Source organism: Rhinolophus sinicus, chromosome 12 (assembly GCF_057876585.1).
Source record: "Rhinolophus sinicus isolate RSI-liver-muscle chromosome 12, RSI-T2T, whole genome shotgun sequence".
Taxonomy (NCBI): domain Eukaryota; kingdom Metazoa; phylum Chordata; class Mammalia; order Chiroptera; family Rhinolophidae; genus Rhinolophus; species Rhinolophus sinicus.
This window is the reverse complement of record NC_142512.1, coordinates 37,379,468-37,398,094: the sequence shown is the minus strand read 5'-3', so window position 1 is coordinate 37,398,094 and position 18,627 is coordinate 37,379,468. Positions and strand designations below refer to the sequence as shown.

At 40.4% G+C, this 18,627-nt stretch overlaps 1 protein-coding gene across 2 annotated transcripts; it reads right to left on the bottom strand.

The window, feature by feature from the left end:
* Nucleotides 1-1,360: 1,360 nt before the first annotated feature.
* Nucleotides 1,361-17,606, bottom strand: CBX1 (chromobox 1). 2 transcript variants are annotated; one of them, XM_019740596.3, is made up of 6 exons: nucleotides 17,415-17,606; nucleotides 6,404-6,580; nucleotides 5,766-5,943; nucleotides 5,088-5,182; nucleotides 4,912-4,997; nucleotides 2,689-2,825 (listed from the first exon to the last, which is right to left on the bottom strand). In XM_019740596.3, the coding sequence occupies exons 2-5, from the start codon at nucleotides 6,541-6,543 to the stop codon at nucleotides 4,919-4,921; spliced, it is 492 nt and encodes a 163-aa protein (XP_019596155.1). In that variant the 5' UTR covers nucleotides 6,544-6,580; nucleotides 17,415-17,606; the 3' UTR covers nucleotides 2,689-2,825; nucleotides 4,912-4,918. The 2 variants fall into 2 exon arrangements, with proteins under 2 accessions (XP_019596154.1, XP_019596155.1); XM_019740595.3 differs by lacking the exon at nucleotides 4,912-4,997 and having other exon boundaries at nucleotides 1,361-2,825.
* Nucleotides 17,607-18,627: the final 1,021 nt, after the last annotated feature.

Sequence of the window (18,627 nt, the reverse complement as noted above, 5' to 3'; positions counted from 1 at the left end):
TACCAGTGTAAGACGCCTCTAATACTGTTACCATATCAGTAAGTTCTCCTTTTGTAACTAAGGTAATAACCTATCTCCTCTTAAATTCCTGGGCAAGAGGTCTATGGGGATACAATTTCATTGAAGCCATCCGACAAACACGTTTCGTACCGCATGAGGAAATACTCTCCGAATACTTTCTTAAGGTGACTTAGATTTGGTTTGGTAAATAGCTGGAAAAACAAGTGTCTTGCAGGAAAAATAACCCCACCACCTATGTATGCGTATATTTGTATATTTTTTTTGTTTCTAAATTTCTGCATGCATTTGTGGCTTCAACGATCACTTGAGAAAAATTTATCCTTAAACCTTGAATCTAAAAATGTGGTAATTGGCTTCTAAAGAAAAAAAATTGTGAATATCTATCTCCCCTTCAATTTTCATTGTATGTATTATCAATTCAGTGTCTTCCCTGGAAAGAGTGATAGGGTTTTACAAGAGTTCAGAAATGACAATGAAGTAGGTTCCGAAGGTTAAGGCTAAAGCTGAATAGCAGCCCATTCTGGACACACACCAAGGCTGAAAGCTACTTTCAGTGCATCTCATGCTGCACAACAGAACCCCAACACCCCTGCCCATCTTAACCCCAATTGTCTTATCTAGCTACTGACTGTTCTGCTCCTACAATGACAAGGACATACTGAAGACCTCTGCACAGAAAGGCCTTCCCAGCTCCACTTTACTTACTCTTCCCAAACTCCTAGGAGTCTTTTGGAAAAAACTACATCTATGTCAGTTTATTTGAAACAAACGTGTTGTACTATAGAGCTGTCACACTGATTTGCGCTCAGTAGAAATTCTGTTTTCCTTTTATAAACTACAAGAGCCTAGTTCCATTTTGGTTCTAAATTATAGGCAGAAATGATGTTAAGAAAATAGATGACATTTTAATTCAGTGATCAAACCCAGGGCCAATTCCTGAAAATTCTGGGGAAGTTGACTTTAGCTACAGTCACACAAATCTATTAACATACATGAGCCAGGATCTAAACCTAAGTCAAAACCCGTGTTTCCAAACATATCATAGTTTGGAATTGCTCTCAGGTCACAGAGTACTAAACAAACAACCTTTGAGCAATATGAAGACGGAATGATGTGACAATATTTACCATCTCTGTAGCAATTATAAAGCCTCAGTAAATATTTACTCAATTAATGTGGTGAGACCACTCAAAGATTCAGGCCAGGTGTCAGATTTTCAAGCTTATAGTGTTCAAGAAATAAAACTATCCAAGTATAGAAACTGTTTCCAACAGGCTGAACCTATAAGGAATAAAAGGCAAGGAGGGTTTCTGGCATGACTTAAGACAGAAATCAAGGATTATAAATCTATATAGTTTTATTAAAACAAAAACTGACAGTGTGGTATGAAGTTTACATTTAAACAAAGTTTTCACAGAAACCTAACACATGCCTAAAAAGATTTTACAATGGAGTTCTAGATACAGGTCTAGATGATGTCAAGAACCGATGGATTTCATAATTCAAGACAGTATTTTGGGTATTAGTTAATTCTTAGGATTAAAAAAGTTTTGTGTTTTAAAGTGAACCACTGCCCCAGTATGAAAGTTTAGTCTTCTCCTGAGACCAGGTCTTTCGAAATAATCCAACTCTTGAAGTGATTCGATAAACTTGTGCTGTCAGTGACTGAACCCTGCCACCAATGGTTTCAGAGTTCAAGGTTCAAAAAACATAGAAGTTCCAAGAGCATGGGCCCTTCCCTTTACTCTCACACCTCCCATGCCCCCTCCTCCTCCTCTCCCTAAATACTTCAGCCAGTGGCTTGGATGGACAAGCTAATATTTATAACTTAACAATTGGAAAAGGGACTTCTTGTCAATTTTAATAATTAGCACCTCTAAGACAGAATGATCTGCCTTTGTATATGCTCCAATAAAAGACTTTCCCTCCTTAACCAGTTTCCATTCCCAAAATGGCAGCTTTGTTAGTCTTTTGTTGGGAACAGCATTAAGCTCAGGCAGGGAACACCGTGGCTTATAAGTTTCAGGCATTCACAGCTTCTAAACAGTCTCTCACAGTCCTTATTTAGATTGCCAATGACATTTTGTGAAAAGATAAAATATTTTGGACACAGAACCAAATCATTAGTTGTTTGTTCTTTCCATTGTTTCATTTCCCCGATCAGGCCCAATTTTAACAAAAACGATCCTACCCATCTCCCTTCCTTCCCACCCCATCCCTCCCACACCCAAATAATACACCAGTAATAGCCAAAAACTACACACATGCTACGCTGTAAAAATGCAGAGTTAACACTATTGGGAAGAAGGCTGTGGATTGTGGAGATGCTCTTTGAAGATCTACAGTACCTTTTGCTCTCCCATACACCCATTCTGCAAGTTTTGTCCTTCATAGAAGGCCCTTTGCTTTTCTCAGCGAAGTGCAGAATGGGCTGCCTTGAAACACTTATCCTCCTTCCCCTCCACTGGGATGAGTGTGCAAACTATACAGCATGGAGTGGCTTTAAAGCACTTGGGCTGCTGTAGGGCACAGAAACTATACTGGCTCTTCAAAGGACATCTTCTCAAGCCACCTCTATGGTGTCAACACAAGTAGAACTCCTTCCTCTCCCCACCTGAAACCCACAGTCAGATGTGACAGGGGCTGGTACTCAAGAGAATTAATTCTTGTCATCTTTTTTGTCATCATCCTCCGAGGGGTAGGAATGCCACGTCAGCCTTTCCTCATAGAAGGATATGACAACCTGGGGGCACTTGACATTGGCTTCCTTGGCAGGGACCAGGTCAGCCTCATCAGAGTTTTTCCTGCAGAACAAAGCACAGAGAGACTTTGAGGCCAGGTGCTAGTGGTCTCCCAACTTGGATCACCCAGGGATAGGGCTTTAAAAATATTAATTCCAGAAGAGTAAACTAGGGAAGGGTGCCAACATGGCCCAAGCTGCATTTACTGGCAGTTTTTAGTCAAGTGACATCTTTGGAGACCTTTTGCTATTGAAAAATCCCCTCGGGATAGCTTTGTCAAAAGCTAGGTCACCTAACACAATCTGTCACATCTAAACCTCTAGGAAAGGCCAAAAAAGGTATGACTCTCAGATTCTCTGAGGGAAGAAGAAAGGCTACCGCCCTCTTCCAAAAGCCACAGCCCAGCTGCTACGAGCCCATGGAGAGATCTTGGCTTGGTAACAAGATTTTACACTGTGTAGGATAAGACTTAACACCAATATGACACTGGCCAGAGACAATGCAGGTGGATACTTTCTTGCTGACTCCTAATTTAACATTACCAAATGCCATGCTCACACAGACACGCCACAACTCCCTGATGCTTTGAAATGGTGTTTCAACACTGGGAGGCAGAAAGCGAAGGAACTATTACATAATTCTCTATATTCTTCTGAATTTTAAAATGTTCTCAAAATTTGAAAATCACATCCATATTACAAGGGACGCAGGAGTTAAGCACTATCTTCAGGTCATTGGGAATGTCCTGGATGGAAGTAGAAGCAAAGGGCAGGCCGCAGATAGGATAGGATCGCTGATGAAGCACCACTAAAACTTCCAGAAACCCAGCAACAGGTAAACCAAAGCCACACAGAACCAAAGAGTAAGCTTAGGTAAGGTAGGTTTCTGAACAACAGACTCAAGTGAATGCGAGGGAAAGGAATATAACAGTACGGGACCCTGAAGCACGCTGCCCCTTGTTGACAATTCATCAACACCCTCTGATGTAAGTTCAGTCATTTCCATGCATAGAAATATTTGCTATTTTTGGAACGGGACAAGTATTTCCACTCTCCAGGAAAATCACTTTAAAATAATCTTGGTTCTATAACCAACATTAATCTTAACCTGTAGAGTTATATTCAGCTATAATTTTTACACACAGCAGTGAGTCAACCAAAGGAGTGTAATCCTAAGCAAGATGGGGACACTACTGTAATTCAGACTGGTCACATGCAGACAATGTGTATTCTAATTGGACTGACTTAACTCCCGGAATCAATTCTTTCCCTCCATATGCAACACCCTAAAAATGAACTTAAAAAAAAAAAAAGAACTTTTCTCCTCCAGGCTAGCAATACATCAGCTAGAAGGAGGTCACATTCAGTAAACACCTAGGGAATGCATAGGAAGAAAACAGGTTCAGCTAGTTGTGAACAGGCGTCAGTGGTGTTAAAGAGAGGCCTCTCTGGCCACCTTCTAAAGGAGAGGAATTAGTACAGGTATGAGTTTCAGAGAAGGTTCTACAATGACAAAAGGACAAAGCACCTAGAATGCTGCCTTCATTGGCAAAGGCTTAGAATTATTCACTCAATTTACATTTAAAAAATAATGATTGAGATCTACTGGGGCGGGGAAGCACAAGCATTTTCAACAAGCAAAAAAACAAGCGGGTGGGGGAGAAAGCCTTCCTTTTGGACAGAAAGTAGGGAAATTATAGAGACTTTTGGGTTAATTACAGTTCAGATAACTGTGTCCATTAAGCTGTTTCATGGAGCATTACTACCACTGGTGTTTATACTTATAATGGAAAAAAGGAGGCATGCTCTAAACTCAGTTTATAGAAAAGGGACCTTGCTGACCCCTGCTGGCTGATCCGGGAATTGTAGAATCCGTACAAATTGGAAAGGATCGTTAACAGTCAAGGACAAGGGAAGAGCAGCAGAAATTCTTTCCTAATGTTGAGAAGTTAACAGAATGTCTGATCCTGGGGCCAGCCGATCTTTATTAAGGAGGTGGCAGGAGGGGAGGGTGGTTCAATCACATTTCATATTGTTTTCCTTCACTTACAGAAGTGAAATGTGATTCCTCCCCACACCCTCTCCATTCTAGATTTTCTCCCACCTCCTAAAAAAATGGGCAAAGGTCTGAGAATCCTAAGGGCCCCTACCTGTAAATCATGAGTCCAGGCTGGCAGTCAGGCCGAGGGTCACTATCGAAGGACTATGCCATCTTAAAGATTTCACACCTGGGTGACTGGAATTTCGAAGGTCCAACTCTTTTCCTCTGGCATGGAACAAATGGGAGAAGAAAAAAACAACCACACAGAGCTATCGGCAGACTCACCATTTCATCAGGAACATGAGTTCTCCACTGGAGTCTGTAGCTCCAATAATCCGCTCTGGCTCCAAACCCCGGGCAAAGCCTCGTGGCTTTTCTGACTGCAAAAACCAGATGAATAGAACAATTTTAACTCTATGGATTGCCATCCAGACTGGAGCCACTCCTGTTTCTCTGATTAAAATGTTCAAATTCTTTTGCCAGTATTTCACTAATATCATGGCTCCAAGTCACAGGCCTTTTAGAATTGTTCTAAGTAATTATCCCACCAAGGTCTGAAGTGCTTGAGGTTTCCCCACATGTAAAAATGGACATACAAGTATATCTCAAGCAAAATAAATGTTCACAATGGTTTCTTCACCCTCAAAAGACAACTTACTTTAAGGTACTGAATAAATTAATATAGTTACCTCAAACCTATAATGATTAAAACATTGAAAGTTATTTACTTATAGGAAATGAATTATTCTGGAACCTCTGATAAAATAAGAGTAGATGATGAGGCATCAAAAGAGTGAGCCCGCAAACACTCTGTAAGCATTAGCCTACCTAAGATTCCAGGACTGAGAGACAGCTGTTGACATCCAAGAAGCAGGAGAAGAAAAGTGTGAAATGGTCTGGCTTTCAGCTTCTGTGGCAGCAGTAAGAATTCTGGCTAGTAACAATTCTCACTCCTAGTCTTACCTCTTCTTTTTTCTTCTTTGGTTTGCTCTCCTCTCCCTTATCTTCAGAATCAGAGTCGGCTTTGCGCTTGCCTCCCTCTGATTTATCCGTCTCATGTGCTGTTTTCTGTGACTGTAGAAACTCAGCAATGAGGTCGGGGCAATCCAGGTTCTCTTCTGGCTCCCACGTGTTGTCCTCACTGAAATCAGAGGGCACAGTGAGTCACATGTTCCACTCAAAGGTAGCATACTCATACAAAGGAGAAGCACAAGAGGACGAGAGCTGGTTCCTTGGAAAAGAGCAGTTAACAATGAGTAACTAGATTTTGCCCAAGAACTGGGCAAAGCGAAAATTTCTTGAGGGGTGGTGGGGGGCATACAAATTCAAAGTTTAGAACCTTCCCTCTTACCAAGGACAATTCCTTTCTCATTATAGACGTGGATCAGTCTAAAGCCACACACAAAACTGCTCCTTAGAAATCACTGTCTTGCATTACAGCACTTTGCACAGACAGCTCATTTTCCTAGACTCTAAGCCGTAAAGGCCACACCTGAGTCACACTGTACCCATCAGAGTACCTCAGGCTTCGCACATTACTAGACTCCTGAGAAATAGTTGGTGACTAAATGAATGGATTTACCCAGGTCAGTGAAACTTACTCCGAGAACCCCTTCCACTTTAGGAGGTACTCCACTTTGCCTTTTACCACTCGACGGTCGAGAACTTTTTCCACCACATATTCCTCTTCCTCCTCTTCTAGCACCTCCTCCACTTTCTTCTTGTTTTGTTTTTTTCCCATAGTGCCCGCCAGCTTCCTGGTATAAAGGGTGACGCTGCTAAAATGATAAAGGAAATAAAAAGGACATAAGGGCACACTTTTCTTGGTTAAGTGAATATCTGAATGGTAAGAAAAGCAGGGACATCACAGATAATTTTAAGAGTGTATGCTGCTTATTTTAAGTGGTATGCCTATTCACCCTCAATACAGTGAAGTTTTCTGATTTATTCAGCTAGAAAGTTAGTTCATAAAACAGCCCCAACTAATCTCACAGCAAAACCTTTTTATTCTTGCATACTGACTCAAAACTTTTTTATCTATTCTAAGCTAAAAAGTTCCCAATACCCTTTTACTATAAAGCATGGTATCTAAAATATATTAAATTGAAAGAAAATCAGTCCTCCTAAAAATAAGGCATATACACCAAACTTCGTCATATATAATCCTCTGATCCATACTTTCTCCTATTTCATCACAGTACTGCACTTGAATTTTTACTGTGGGAAATAGTTTGTTCTATTCTTTAAACATCTAGTTTATTTTTCCCTTTTGTATGTGCATACAATCCATTCTTGTTAAGACGCTCCCTCTTTCAAGTCCCCTTAAGGTTCTTTATGCAGTCTTTTATGAATGCCACCATTAATTAATTTACAATTCATAAGTTTCTTGTTAACTTCTCATTCTACTTAGTTTATTTCTAAGACTGAAAAAGACTCACAAAAATGACCAAATGGCCACACACACAAAAAATGACCATGAAATTCTCTGAACTAGTACACTGCAATAATTTAGAAAATGAGTGGAGAAAAAAAAGGTAGGTATCACAGATAACAGAACCTGAGTTTATTCTTTTGTAAAGTACATCACCAGGTGAAACCTCTAAGGATTTTTCCAGTGCTAAAATTCTAGTCCTCTATAAATCTTTTTTTCGTTAGCCCTCATACAACTGACTGCTGTTAGGTTTAAAGCCTTATGTTTACCAATCTGTGTCAGTAGGTGGCGCCGTAAGATATCAATACAACAAAATTGATCTACAAAACTAGCCGAAATCGACAAATTAATTGATGGATCACAGTTGCCCATAATGAGATACAAAAAAAATCAAGAGTATGGCTGATAATCCAAAAAAGAAAGAAGTTATACTTCCATGTTTGAATTTAAGACCATCCCAATTTGGGGTTAAACTGGTTCTTCTTAGCATCCTTGGGAAAAGGAGTCTAACTTAAGTAGAAACTCTTCAAAATACTTTAAAGTTGGCCGGTAAAAACAGAATGTATTTTAGAGAAGAGTCCATCTATATGTGGACTATATGAAACACTATAATAAACTCGTGAAAGTCAGGATCATCATTATGAATCAGTTCTATTATCTACAGATGCTTAGGTTTCTACTCTGAAATATTCCCACGTCTGTATATATGAGCAATGCTGACTTAATTAAAAAACAAACATTTGTTTGGATACTAGAAAATTCTAGACACTGCTGGATACTGAAGATTCAAGAGAACAAGAAATGGTCCCTGCCTTCCTGAAGCTTAATGTTTGGTAAGAAAAAATGTAGCTAAAGATCAAGGTACTCTGAACTTCTGCCGAGCGGCACAAAACAATGTTTTCTCAGGTGCTGTTAGTGTGGCCTATCTCCAACAAGGCAACACCCAAGCCACCCCACTTCAAAACACGTACCTGTGCTAAGAGTATCTTTTCAACACTTCGTCTCCATTTTCATACTGAAGACTGTGCTCGCCTTGCCTCCCCAACCCCTCTTATCTTTTAGAGAAAGTGCCACATGAGTCTCCTTTCCCTCTGTTACTGAACAGACTGAGCAGTGGATTGCATGTCATCCTGGGCTAACTCTTGGCTAGCTTCACTGTGCCTCTGGATTCAGAGGCTGTGCCTCTTCCTGGAGGGAGATGCTTTCATGTGTTTAGAATTCTGATTGTCATATGACAAGTGTTATTTTACGAGGAAAGACATATCCAATTTTCTTTTTGGATAAATGCAATAGTGTTTTCTCCCAAGAGAAAGTACTACTTACTCCTTGTTTGCTTTTCACTGTTGGTTGAAGGGGTGGCAAGATTCACCATCAGTCTTTGGTTCAAGTGCAGAGAAAAATAAATGGACAATCACCTTTAGATAACAAAGGCTACCACAACTCCTTTCATTAATTTGGGCTTGGAAATTGGAAGATACTCCCTTTCTCAATAGGCAGAAGGTAAACAATGGGTTACAGATGATCCAAAAATAGTAACTGTCCGCTAATAACCCCTCTTCCAACTAATTAAATTTCAGAAAGTAAATATTAATAGATGGTAATGGAAGGCAACTAGACTTTGGGTGGGGAACACACAGTTGAGTATACAGATGTTGAATTATAATCTTGCACACCTGAAAATTACACATTATTAACCAATGTTACTCCCAATAAATTTAATTTAAAAAATAATAAGATCATCAAAAGGAAGGAAGGAAGGGAGGGAGGAAGGAAGGAAAGACAAGAAACAGTACTGAGTACTGCCATCTGATCCTGCTACTATGACCCCAATGGCCACGACAGCTTTGGCCAGGCGCAGCTCTAGCTACTGCAGGCCTCTTCTCTCTGTGCATTCGTATGGCCCCCAAGGAGTAAGAGTCAGAATAGAGTAAGAATAAAATCCTTTCGGTTAAGTAAAGAAAACCTCCCAAATGGGGAAATCTAAAGTAAGCCCTCTCGATTTTCATCTTTACTCACATCACTGTCCTAACAACTCAAATAAGTGAAGAATATAGAAAACACTCTCCTGCTTCTCGCTGAGCTTTTTTAACTGGCTCATCAGCATCTACCTCCAGTTGGATTCTTTATATTAGTGCTTCTCAGCCAGGCTTCCCAATGTGAGTTTTTTCTCATTTATAGGTAGTTCTCTAGGGTCCTGAATAAGCTGTTTTCAAAATTAGTAGAGAAGTATGTTAAATACGCAACCCACTCTTCCTATTGTATCTAGTACCTTCAGAAAAGCCAAGAGCCCCCTTAAATATTATGAAGTGCCAGCTATTCTCAGTTTCCAAATGGCTTCTTTCAAGAGAAAGCCCCCCTTCTCTGAAGACGGCAGTCTCCAAACACCAGCAGAGGTATCTGGAAGGAGAGCTCTCAAATTGGAATTGCTTGGCATGGAAATTTCAAAGTAACTCACATCAGTGCACAATGGAAAAATGCCTTTAGTTAACAGGCCTTTTGCCGCTCCCCGTAAGCATCCTGGCAACCAAATTATTATTATTATTATTATTATTATTATTATTATTATTATTATTTTTTTTTTTTTTTAAGGAGGGTGCAGCTCACAATGGCCCATATAGGGATCGAACCGGCAACCTTGGTGCTACTAGCACCACGCTCTAACCAACTGAGCTAACCGGTCACCCCCTGGCAACTAAGTTATGACACCAAAATCATTGAACAAACGGTCAAAATATATAAAAGAACATCACAAGAGATGTACACAAGGGCGAACAATTCTAGATTAACTCAGGAATCTTAATCCTTGGACAAGTCTTCTCAAAGTTTATATCATGAGGTTGCAGACCTAAACCTAGTTAATTAAGCTGCTATAACTTTTACTTAAGTATTTACTGGCTCTGCCACATTTTAAGATGCCTAGAAAGATAATACTTTACATTTGTTTGCACGTTACAGTGTATAAAGTGCTACCACATGTTCTCTCATTTGATTCCAAAACCATCCTGTGAAACAAGCCATTCAGATGGTTCTGACACCTCATAGATAACAGAACAGATTTACATGCAATAAATCATCTCAGGTCATATAAAGAGCACAGTACTCCAGTAAGGACATCTCCTAGCAGAGCTGTCCCTGCTACACACACAGAACTAGGAGCCAGCTCCTCCAGGCTTCTGCCAGGAAAGGACAAAGAGGTCTCTGGTGATGGAACCTCCCTACAAATTTGTCATCAGTAAATAAGGAGGTGACTGATGATGTTCTTTCAGAAAAGACATTGGAAGGTATCACTGTTAAAAAAAACACCCACCACAATGATTTTTTTTATTATTGGTTACTGGAATAGAAAGGTATTTATTGTTAATTAAATCAGCAACCAGTAACAAAGCTTTGGCTTTTAGTGCCCCTGCAGTCTTGAGTCTTTGAAATTGACAAGGCTAGATGGTACAGAATTTTTGAAGTTAAAACACCTAGCAAGTAGGCTGGAGACGACTACTGAGAAAAATGCCAATTTTAAGAAACCAAAATACATCTTTAGTGTCCCAATGAGTCCAGAAATGGTGTAAATCTGAAGCAAGAGTCACGAACTCAGCCCTTTTTAAGAGAAAAAAAAGGCTAGTATGAGCACCAGAAGCATATCTTTCCTGTCCCTGACCTCTTAATACACACACACTCGCCATAACTCAGTTTCCTCATTTATAAAATAGGTGTAATAACCCTCATGGGATTCCTTTGAGGTAAGATTTTATGACCTTCTGGCATTAATTATCTATTTATATGTTTGCATACATGCCCTACTTCATTAGATTATTTATAGCTTTAAGCTTAGTGATAGCTCTCTGAAATGCAGTGCATTAAGAATGATATAAAAAAACACCACTTTTGTCCTATGTATATAGCAGAAATTCATGGCTAGGTTTTTCAAAACAGAAGAGAAGCTCCGGAACACATTCAAGAAAGATCCAGAGAAACCTAGATCTCATTATTTGAAAGACTGAGACAGAAGAGCTGCCAGAAACTGAGAAATCAGATTTCATATACCTAAAGGGTAGGTATTTCTTGTCCTCTTCCTTTTATCTGGCCCAGGCAGGAAAATAAAGTAACAAAACTCTTGTAGTAAATGGCAAAAGGAATACATCTTCCTATGAAGATAGATAAGATAGGTGAGAAAAAGGAAGTAAATTTTGGATACAAACAATGAAAAATTTCAACAAAACAATTTAGTTGCAAAAAGAATTTTAAGATTTCTGAAGACCTATGTCAATACCAAAAATCAGTTTTGATGATCCATATGGTAAAGTTCTCTAACAAACATCAGACTTTGTAACTTCAGGCTCAGATTTTACATATATACTTAAAAAAAAAAAAAAAAAAAAGCCAATCACCCAATTAAATGAACAATGGTTTTTCTAAGAATTCATATAGCTCTGAGTTCAAGACAAAAATATGATAATCCTCCTTGATTTCTCCCCACTCATCCTCCATGGATCCAGTATCTTGTTAAATCCTGTTGATTTTATACCTTAAATATCTTTCAATTCATACATTTTCTTAGCCTCACTACTACCATCCTTTTCCAAGCCACCAACACCTCTTGCCATTCTTTTTTTAAAATTTTTATTGGGGAATGTTGGGGGACAGTGTGTTTCTCCAGGGCCCATCAGCTCCAAGTCGTTGTCCTTCAATCTAGTTGTGGAGGGTGCAGCTCAGCTCCAAGTCCAGTCACCGTTTTCAATCTTAGTTGCAGGGGGCGCAGCCCACCATCCCATGCGGGAACCTGCAATCTTGTTGTTGAGAGCTCACGCTCTAACCAACTAAGCCATCCGGCCGCCCCCAATTCATTCTTAATACTAGCCACTGATTTAGACAAGCAGAGCTCTTCATATTATTATTATTATCTGAGGGCATTTGAGCTGAAGACCACTGTACCTAACATACTAATCACAACTACCTTGCTCTTTGCACCAGTCTTCACTTGACCAATTCCCTTAATGAAAATGTCTCCGTCAGAAGCTTCTTCGAAGCACCAGACTAGGTTTAGGTTAACTATTCCTATGAACAGGCTCCTACAGTATGCGTTTAACAATTATCTGTTGGGCACCTATTATATGAGGGGCTAGAAAAATGGGATGAACAGGACAGACAAAATCCCTGGTCTCTTCAGAGTTTATATTCTAATGTGAACAAGTGCGTGAGCATGAGTGGGAGTGTGCACGCATGCATGTACAGAGCAAGGGCACAGACAATAAGCAAGAAGCAATTAGCGATAAATACTATAAAGAAAACATCTTTAGATTAACATTTAAAAGGGACCTGAATGACAAGGAGACAGCTCAGCAAAAAATCAGAAAAACACACCAGTTGAGGGAGTAGTTGGTTCAAAGTGCTCTGGTGAGAAAAGCTTTATTTGAGGAACAGAAATGTGTCCAGGTTTGAAAGAAGCAGACGGAGGGAGTGGCAGGCAAGGACCAGATGATAATTACTGTGCGTATCACTCCGCACTTCATTCCTTCTTCCATCTAGCCTCTTTTTCCATTCCTTGTTTTCCTTCCCCGTTTTGCCTCTAGCTTAGGTTTAAGATCTAGTCAATTAATAGCTATAAAAGTTTATAACTACAGCTTCACTAGCTTTTAATACCATCTGTTAAAAAACAAAATCAAATCAATAAGTATTTACTAAGTGCCTGGTTGGGACATAGGATGTCTAAGTCACCCTGGCTAAAGCATGGAACATGCCACACTTACGGGAACCCGCTCAGACCCAGGCAAATGGAGTTATGTGGTCAGGCGATGGGATGTGGAGACACCCAAGAAGTACAGGCTTTTGAGAATCCCTTAAGGGTAAGTGATAATAACATAATAATAAGTAACATTTATTGAATACTTAACACTTAATGCATATAAAGGCACTTAATTCAATTCTCACAACAACTCTATTAAGTCCATTTCACAAATGAGGAAACTAAAGGCTTACTGAAGCAAAGAAAATTTCCTAAAGTCTTCCAACAGTAAGACACAGAGCCAGGACTGAATGATAAAAACATAAAAAGGTAAAAAAGTTGAAGCTCATTTCAACAGGAGAAATGACAAAGAGTATTTAATAATTAGTAAAAGAAATATAAGCAATAATAAGTAGCCACAAAAGCACTACAGGGGCCTGAGGAATAAATGACTAGGGTGATTAGGAAAGGTTTTGAATGTTAGGATTGCAGCCAAACTCCAACAGCATTTGAAAAGGTGGATTGGAGGAGGGCAATTTGGCCCAAGGAACTGTTGTGAACAAAAGCAATGAGGCATGTCTGAGGTAGATGGTGTGTAAACCAGTTTGGGCGGGAGTAGACTTAATAGGAAAGTGGTAGGCAACTGTTACAAAATTTTCTACAAGGCTTCTTCCTCCTTAAAACAGAGGCCAAATTCCACAATGTTTAACATCTAACACCCTTTGGTTCTCACCATTCTATACTCTGTCTTCCCTCATCGCACCTGCACTGCTGTCAAAACAGAAAACTATAACCTGAATATCTCCTGCACGTCCCTCCATGCATGGCCTTGTTCATTAAGAAGTGTCCTCCTGGCCAAGACCGGCAGTCAAAATCCTACCCATCCTTCAAGACTCAGTTTAAATGCTACAGCTTCCATAAAACCTACCCAAATATTATTTATTTTCCTTGTAGTTCCCAAAGCATTTTGTTTCTACTTTCACTCACTCAATTAACATAGGTCCGGCCCTGTGTAAGGTGTTGAACCTTACATGGGCAAGAAGGATGAATGTCTCAGACTCAGACAGTAAAGGAACAGAAGTCCCAAGTTGTCAGCTTTTTAAGGAGTGATCAGCAAGAGAAATCTGACCTACAAATCCTAAACAAGGAAGAAGTACCTTGCTGAGCATTAGCAACTCCGTAGGAGTCATCAAAAGGCAGGTGAAGACGTGTAGTATATTTAGCTTTAGTCCTCCTGACTCATGTTTCTAAACTCTTTTTAGTTAGCTGTGGCTGCTTGTGAGGCAAATGCTTTCCAGAGGGAAAACCTGACTGAGCAGAGAACAAGAACTTGCGCCATATACCCCAGTGAGCAGAAGTTTCATTTTAAAAGGAATTCCTGCTTTCGAATTCCAGGATCTGGGACTAAAATACTGGTGCGTGAATAAAATTAGAGTATTATCTGAGGGGTACCCAGAAACTTGACTAACCTCCTTTCAGTGTATGATGTGGATGAAACTACAGATTTGGGTTGAGAGGCCACAGGGATCTGCAAATATTAGTAGGACACAGTGATACCTGAAGCAAATCTTTCAGCTTAAGATAAAATAAAAACGATTAGAAAGCTAAACCAGAATTATGACTAAGTTGAATTAAAAACAGAGACCAAAGCATTCAGTTAACAAAACCAAACCAGATTACTGACACTTACCTCTCAAATACCATAATTCTATTAGGCCCTCGATGTGTTAGCTACTGTGTTTCCCCGAAAATAAGACCTAGCTGGACCATCAGCTCTAATGCATCTTTTGGAGCAAAAATTAATGTAAGACCCAGTCTTACTTTAATATAAGACCTGGTATAATATAATATAATATAATATAATATAATATAATATAATACCAGGTCTTATATTAATTTTTGCTCCAAAAGATGCATTAGAAGTCCGGCTAGGTCTTATTTTCGGGGAAACACGGTATTAGTATTATTAAAGAGAAAAGCACAATTTCACAGACAAGTTAGGTTGCCCCTTTTTGGTCAGCAAATCATAAAAATTAAAGGTAGGAATGATTTAACACAATTTCTTCAATTACTGACAGGATCTGAATTTTGTCCATATTTGAGTAATTTCTTCAATTAACCCTGGAAAGGCTAATCAATTTTTCAATAGACATTGCTATTGGGAAATATTATTTAACTGTATACAAAAGACATAAAAGATTTTTCAAGATACTTTTAGAACAGAAAATATTCCAACTATATAGCTTGCTGTTGAAACCCAGGACCTGGACCTCTCCTAGTCCTTGCCTAAGGTACTGAAAATTGTCACTTGCACAATCTGCATACCTCTTCTGTATTTAATACCAGGGTGAGTATATGAAAACCGAGGCTAAGACAGGCAACAGTTTTTTTGCCAAAGGTCATCGATCGAAGACGGGCAAACTGATTACATAATTGCACATTAATTCATTCTGCATTAATTAATTCACATGGAATTCTCAGAAAGCCATTCATTCAACAATGTGAACCGCCTATGTGCCAGAGACTTGAATGAACTTGAATGGCCCCATCTTATGTGTGCCCCCAAACTAGCCATTAGCATTTATTCCAAAACTCTTTAAAGAAATAACCTATGAAGTGAAAATCTATCAAGTCTAATGCAAAATCTGTTATACCATTGGGGATAATACATGAAAAAGGGAGATTTTGATGGGTAAACCATTAGAAAATGACAGAAGTGCATCAATTCTCTTTTTAAATTGTGTGAACTCAAAAAGAAATATTTTTCTAGTCACTTGAAAAAGAAACATTTTCAAGATCAGAAGATACAATGGTTGCTTCTTTTCTCTAGAAGTATGGTTAGAATATTACTACTATCCTGTAGTCAAAAATACAGAAGGCTAGGGTATTCTTACTTGGTCTCCTTTAATCAAGAAGCTATAAGCACCAGGCTACACGCTTTTTACATTTTTAATGAAAAATAATTTAGGTTACAGCAGCCAGTGAAGAAAAATAGCACAGGGAAAGTCAGAAATGACTGAAGATTCTGAACTGCCCTAAAGTTTTATTAAGGGGCAACCACTCCAAAAAGGTGTCCTTCAATCACACCACTTTCTATATGAATGTCTGTAAGCACCTAGGGAAGAACACAGGCACTAATTTCCCCCGTTGTATTCAAGCATCTATTCCAAAATCATGGACCTTTTAGAACTATTCCAAACTGCTGACATAATTCTTAACAGAACTGAGGAAGCTATCTTATCCCTGGGCCAGAGGTTCTAGTATAACTGTTCTTTTGGTAAACTCCACTTTAATTGAGTTAAACCAATCATTATACGTCTGCATGTAACACTAGCTCATGAAAAACCTTCATCTGAAGCTTTGAAAAAGGGGTAAAGTATGGCTCACTTTGTATTCAAGTTTTCCAGCAAGGAGAGGCTGGCTAAAAAAGGAAAGAGTCCAAGAAAAAAAATTTCAAGATCTAAGGAACTTTTCCTGTCTCCCAATTTCCCACATCCTCTCACAATCTCTCTAACTTACCCACACATTTCTACAATTTCACTGTCCTTTGTGACCAGTACCAATCCCAGATAAAAACTTATAAAACTAATTCTGAATCAAAGCAAGTGCTGCACTTGGACTTTTTAACTTCCTATAGGAATCATAGAGTGAAGGTAGTAGGAAAAGGGAAGAAAGCGTCTTCCATCCTTACTTCACACATTCTTACAGCCTCCCCACCCTGTATGGACCCATCAGGAAGTGCGGCCAGGTTTCCTCTTTTCTCTTCACCTTACAGAAATACTCTCGGGACGTCCGCCCAGTTTACCCTAACAGCTCCTCCCCCTTTAGAGCCAAGCCAGGCACCAAACTGCCCCTCCTTCTTCTAGTCCACTCCTCAATTTATTCAACAGATCTTGTGAATAAAGTGGCACCTTGGGCTACCCAGCCTCCTCTTATAACTTACCAAAGTTACTTCTCCCTAGTCCTGCAGCAGAAATTCCTCTGAAAGCCCCGGCCGGACCCCTAATTCTCAGGTTACAATTCTAAACCTCAGGTCTCTCAGCTGTGAACCCTCCCCACGCATGTCCAAGCATCAAGGCTGCCCAGTCTGTCTTCTTCCCAATGTACCATAAAGTCTTTCCTCTCTAACCCAATCCCGCAGCCGCTCACTCAACCCAAGTAGCATTGTTTAAGTCTACTCATGCCGCAAAGAGCGACCCACAAGTGCTCGGCCCACCCCGAATAGCTGTAATGTCCGGTTCAGGATACGCCGCCCCGCCCTCTCCATCCTTCTGGCGCGGGGTGGCCGACCCTCTGCGCGCGGCGAAAAGCCTCGCGTGGAATGCGCGCGGGACCCAGGTGCGCTCCGGTCTCACAACCTCCGCAGTGAACGCGCGGCCCCTCACCCAGGGCTCCCGCCGCCGCTGGGCGCCTACACCCCCGTTACCCCCCACCTCCTCTTCCCCGCCTCTAACGGGCTCTTTACCTTAGAGCAGCGCCCAAGAGCCGAGAGGAATCGGTGCGGCGCTACTGGCGCGTCGCGTCGGGCGGGCCGGAGGAGTGGCGCCCAGAAAAGCAACAGGCCGGGTGGCCGCGGTCGAGCCCCTCACTGAAGCGGCGTACCGCAGGCCCCGGCCAACGGCCCTCCCCTCTGCCGAACAAAAGAGCCTCGCACTCTGCGCTGCCCGCCGCCCGCACCGCGCAAACGCGACGACCCGCCGCACAGCTCTATGGGACTCGAAGTCCACCCAAGACTACAAGGCCCGAAATGCTGCGCGCGTCTTACGCCTCCACGCTCTGTTTGCGAGGGTTTCAGGGAGATTTAGTTTTTAGACAGCTAGTGCTGGTGGAATGTGGTTAAGAACGTTGCTGCCTAGAAAATTAAAACATGCGCTTTTACAAGCGAGCCCCTTGATGCTTGGGCCAAAAAAACAACCACTTCTGGACAGTAATTCACATTCTCGAAATTTTTGAACCTTAACGGGTTTCTCACTAGACCTTTACCAAATCTCCAATAATGTACGATATCCTCGATTTCCGTTCCCTCAAATCTCTGTAAGGCTCCCACTTCTTAGCGTTTGGATTACTTCCCCTTCGAGGCCTTCCCTGAGCCGTTAGACTAGGTTAGGTCTCCCTGGTAGGTGTCATAATGGCATCCCAAATTTACCCTTTTTTATTGGCTGTGCCAATGGATAGTTTCAGTACAGAATTCCCTTATGTCCATAAGCATTCCTCATCCAGCCACCCCAAAGAAATATAGAAACAGGTAAAAACCATGCTTGTGTCAAAGGTTCAGAAACAGCCAAAGTAAAACCAATGAATCACTGAAATAGTAATTAGTAAACATTTATTGTACACACACCAACCTGGAGCATTAAAATCAAAACATGTAATGAAGCTTAGAGGTAGGTTGTTGTAAAGCATTATGTAGTAAGAAAGCAGTGACTGTTTATTCTTCACAGTGATTGGTTATAGTAGAATTTTCTTTAATGATAGGGAGTTGGCCAATGATTACCTCACATCAATCTTGGGAAACAGTTCAAGTTCTGCTTATGATTTCCAGTGGCATAAACAAGAAAGATTCAGGTCAAGTTAGTCTTACAAAACAAGCTAAATTAAGCTTTGCTTGTATGACTAAACTAGTTTTGAATCCAGGGGAGTTTCAAGGTTGGCCTCCATTTGTTTTTTATTTTAACACT

Coding starts and splice junctions, on each gene's coding strand:
- CBX1 (XM_019740595.3), bottom strand. CDS start 6,543: ATGGGAAAAAAACAAAACAAGAAGAAAGTGGAGGAGGTGCTAGAAGAG. Junction 5,944..6,403: donor AAGTGGAAGGGGTTCTCGGA/GTAAGTTTCACT, acceptor CTCTGATTTCAG/TGAGGACAACACGTGGGAGC. Junction 5,183..5,765: donor CAAAGAAGAAAAAAGAAGAG/GTAAGACTAGGA, acceptor TGGTTTTTGCAG/TCAGAAAAGCCACGAGGCTT.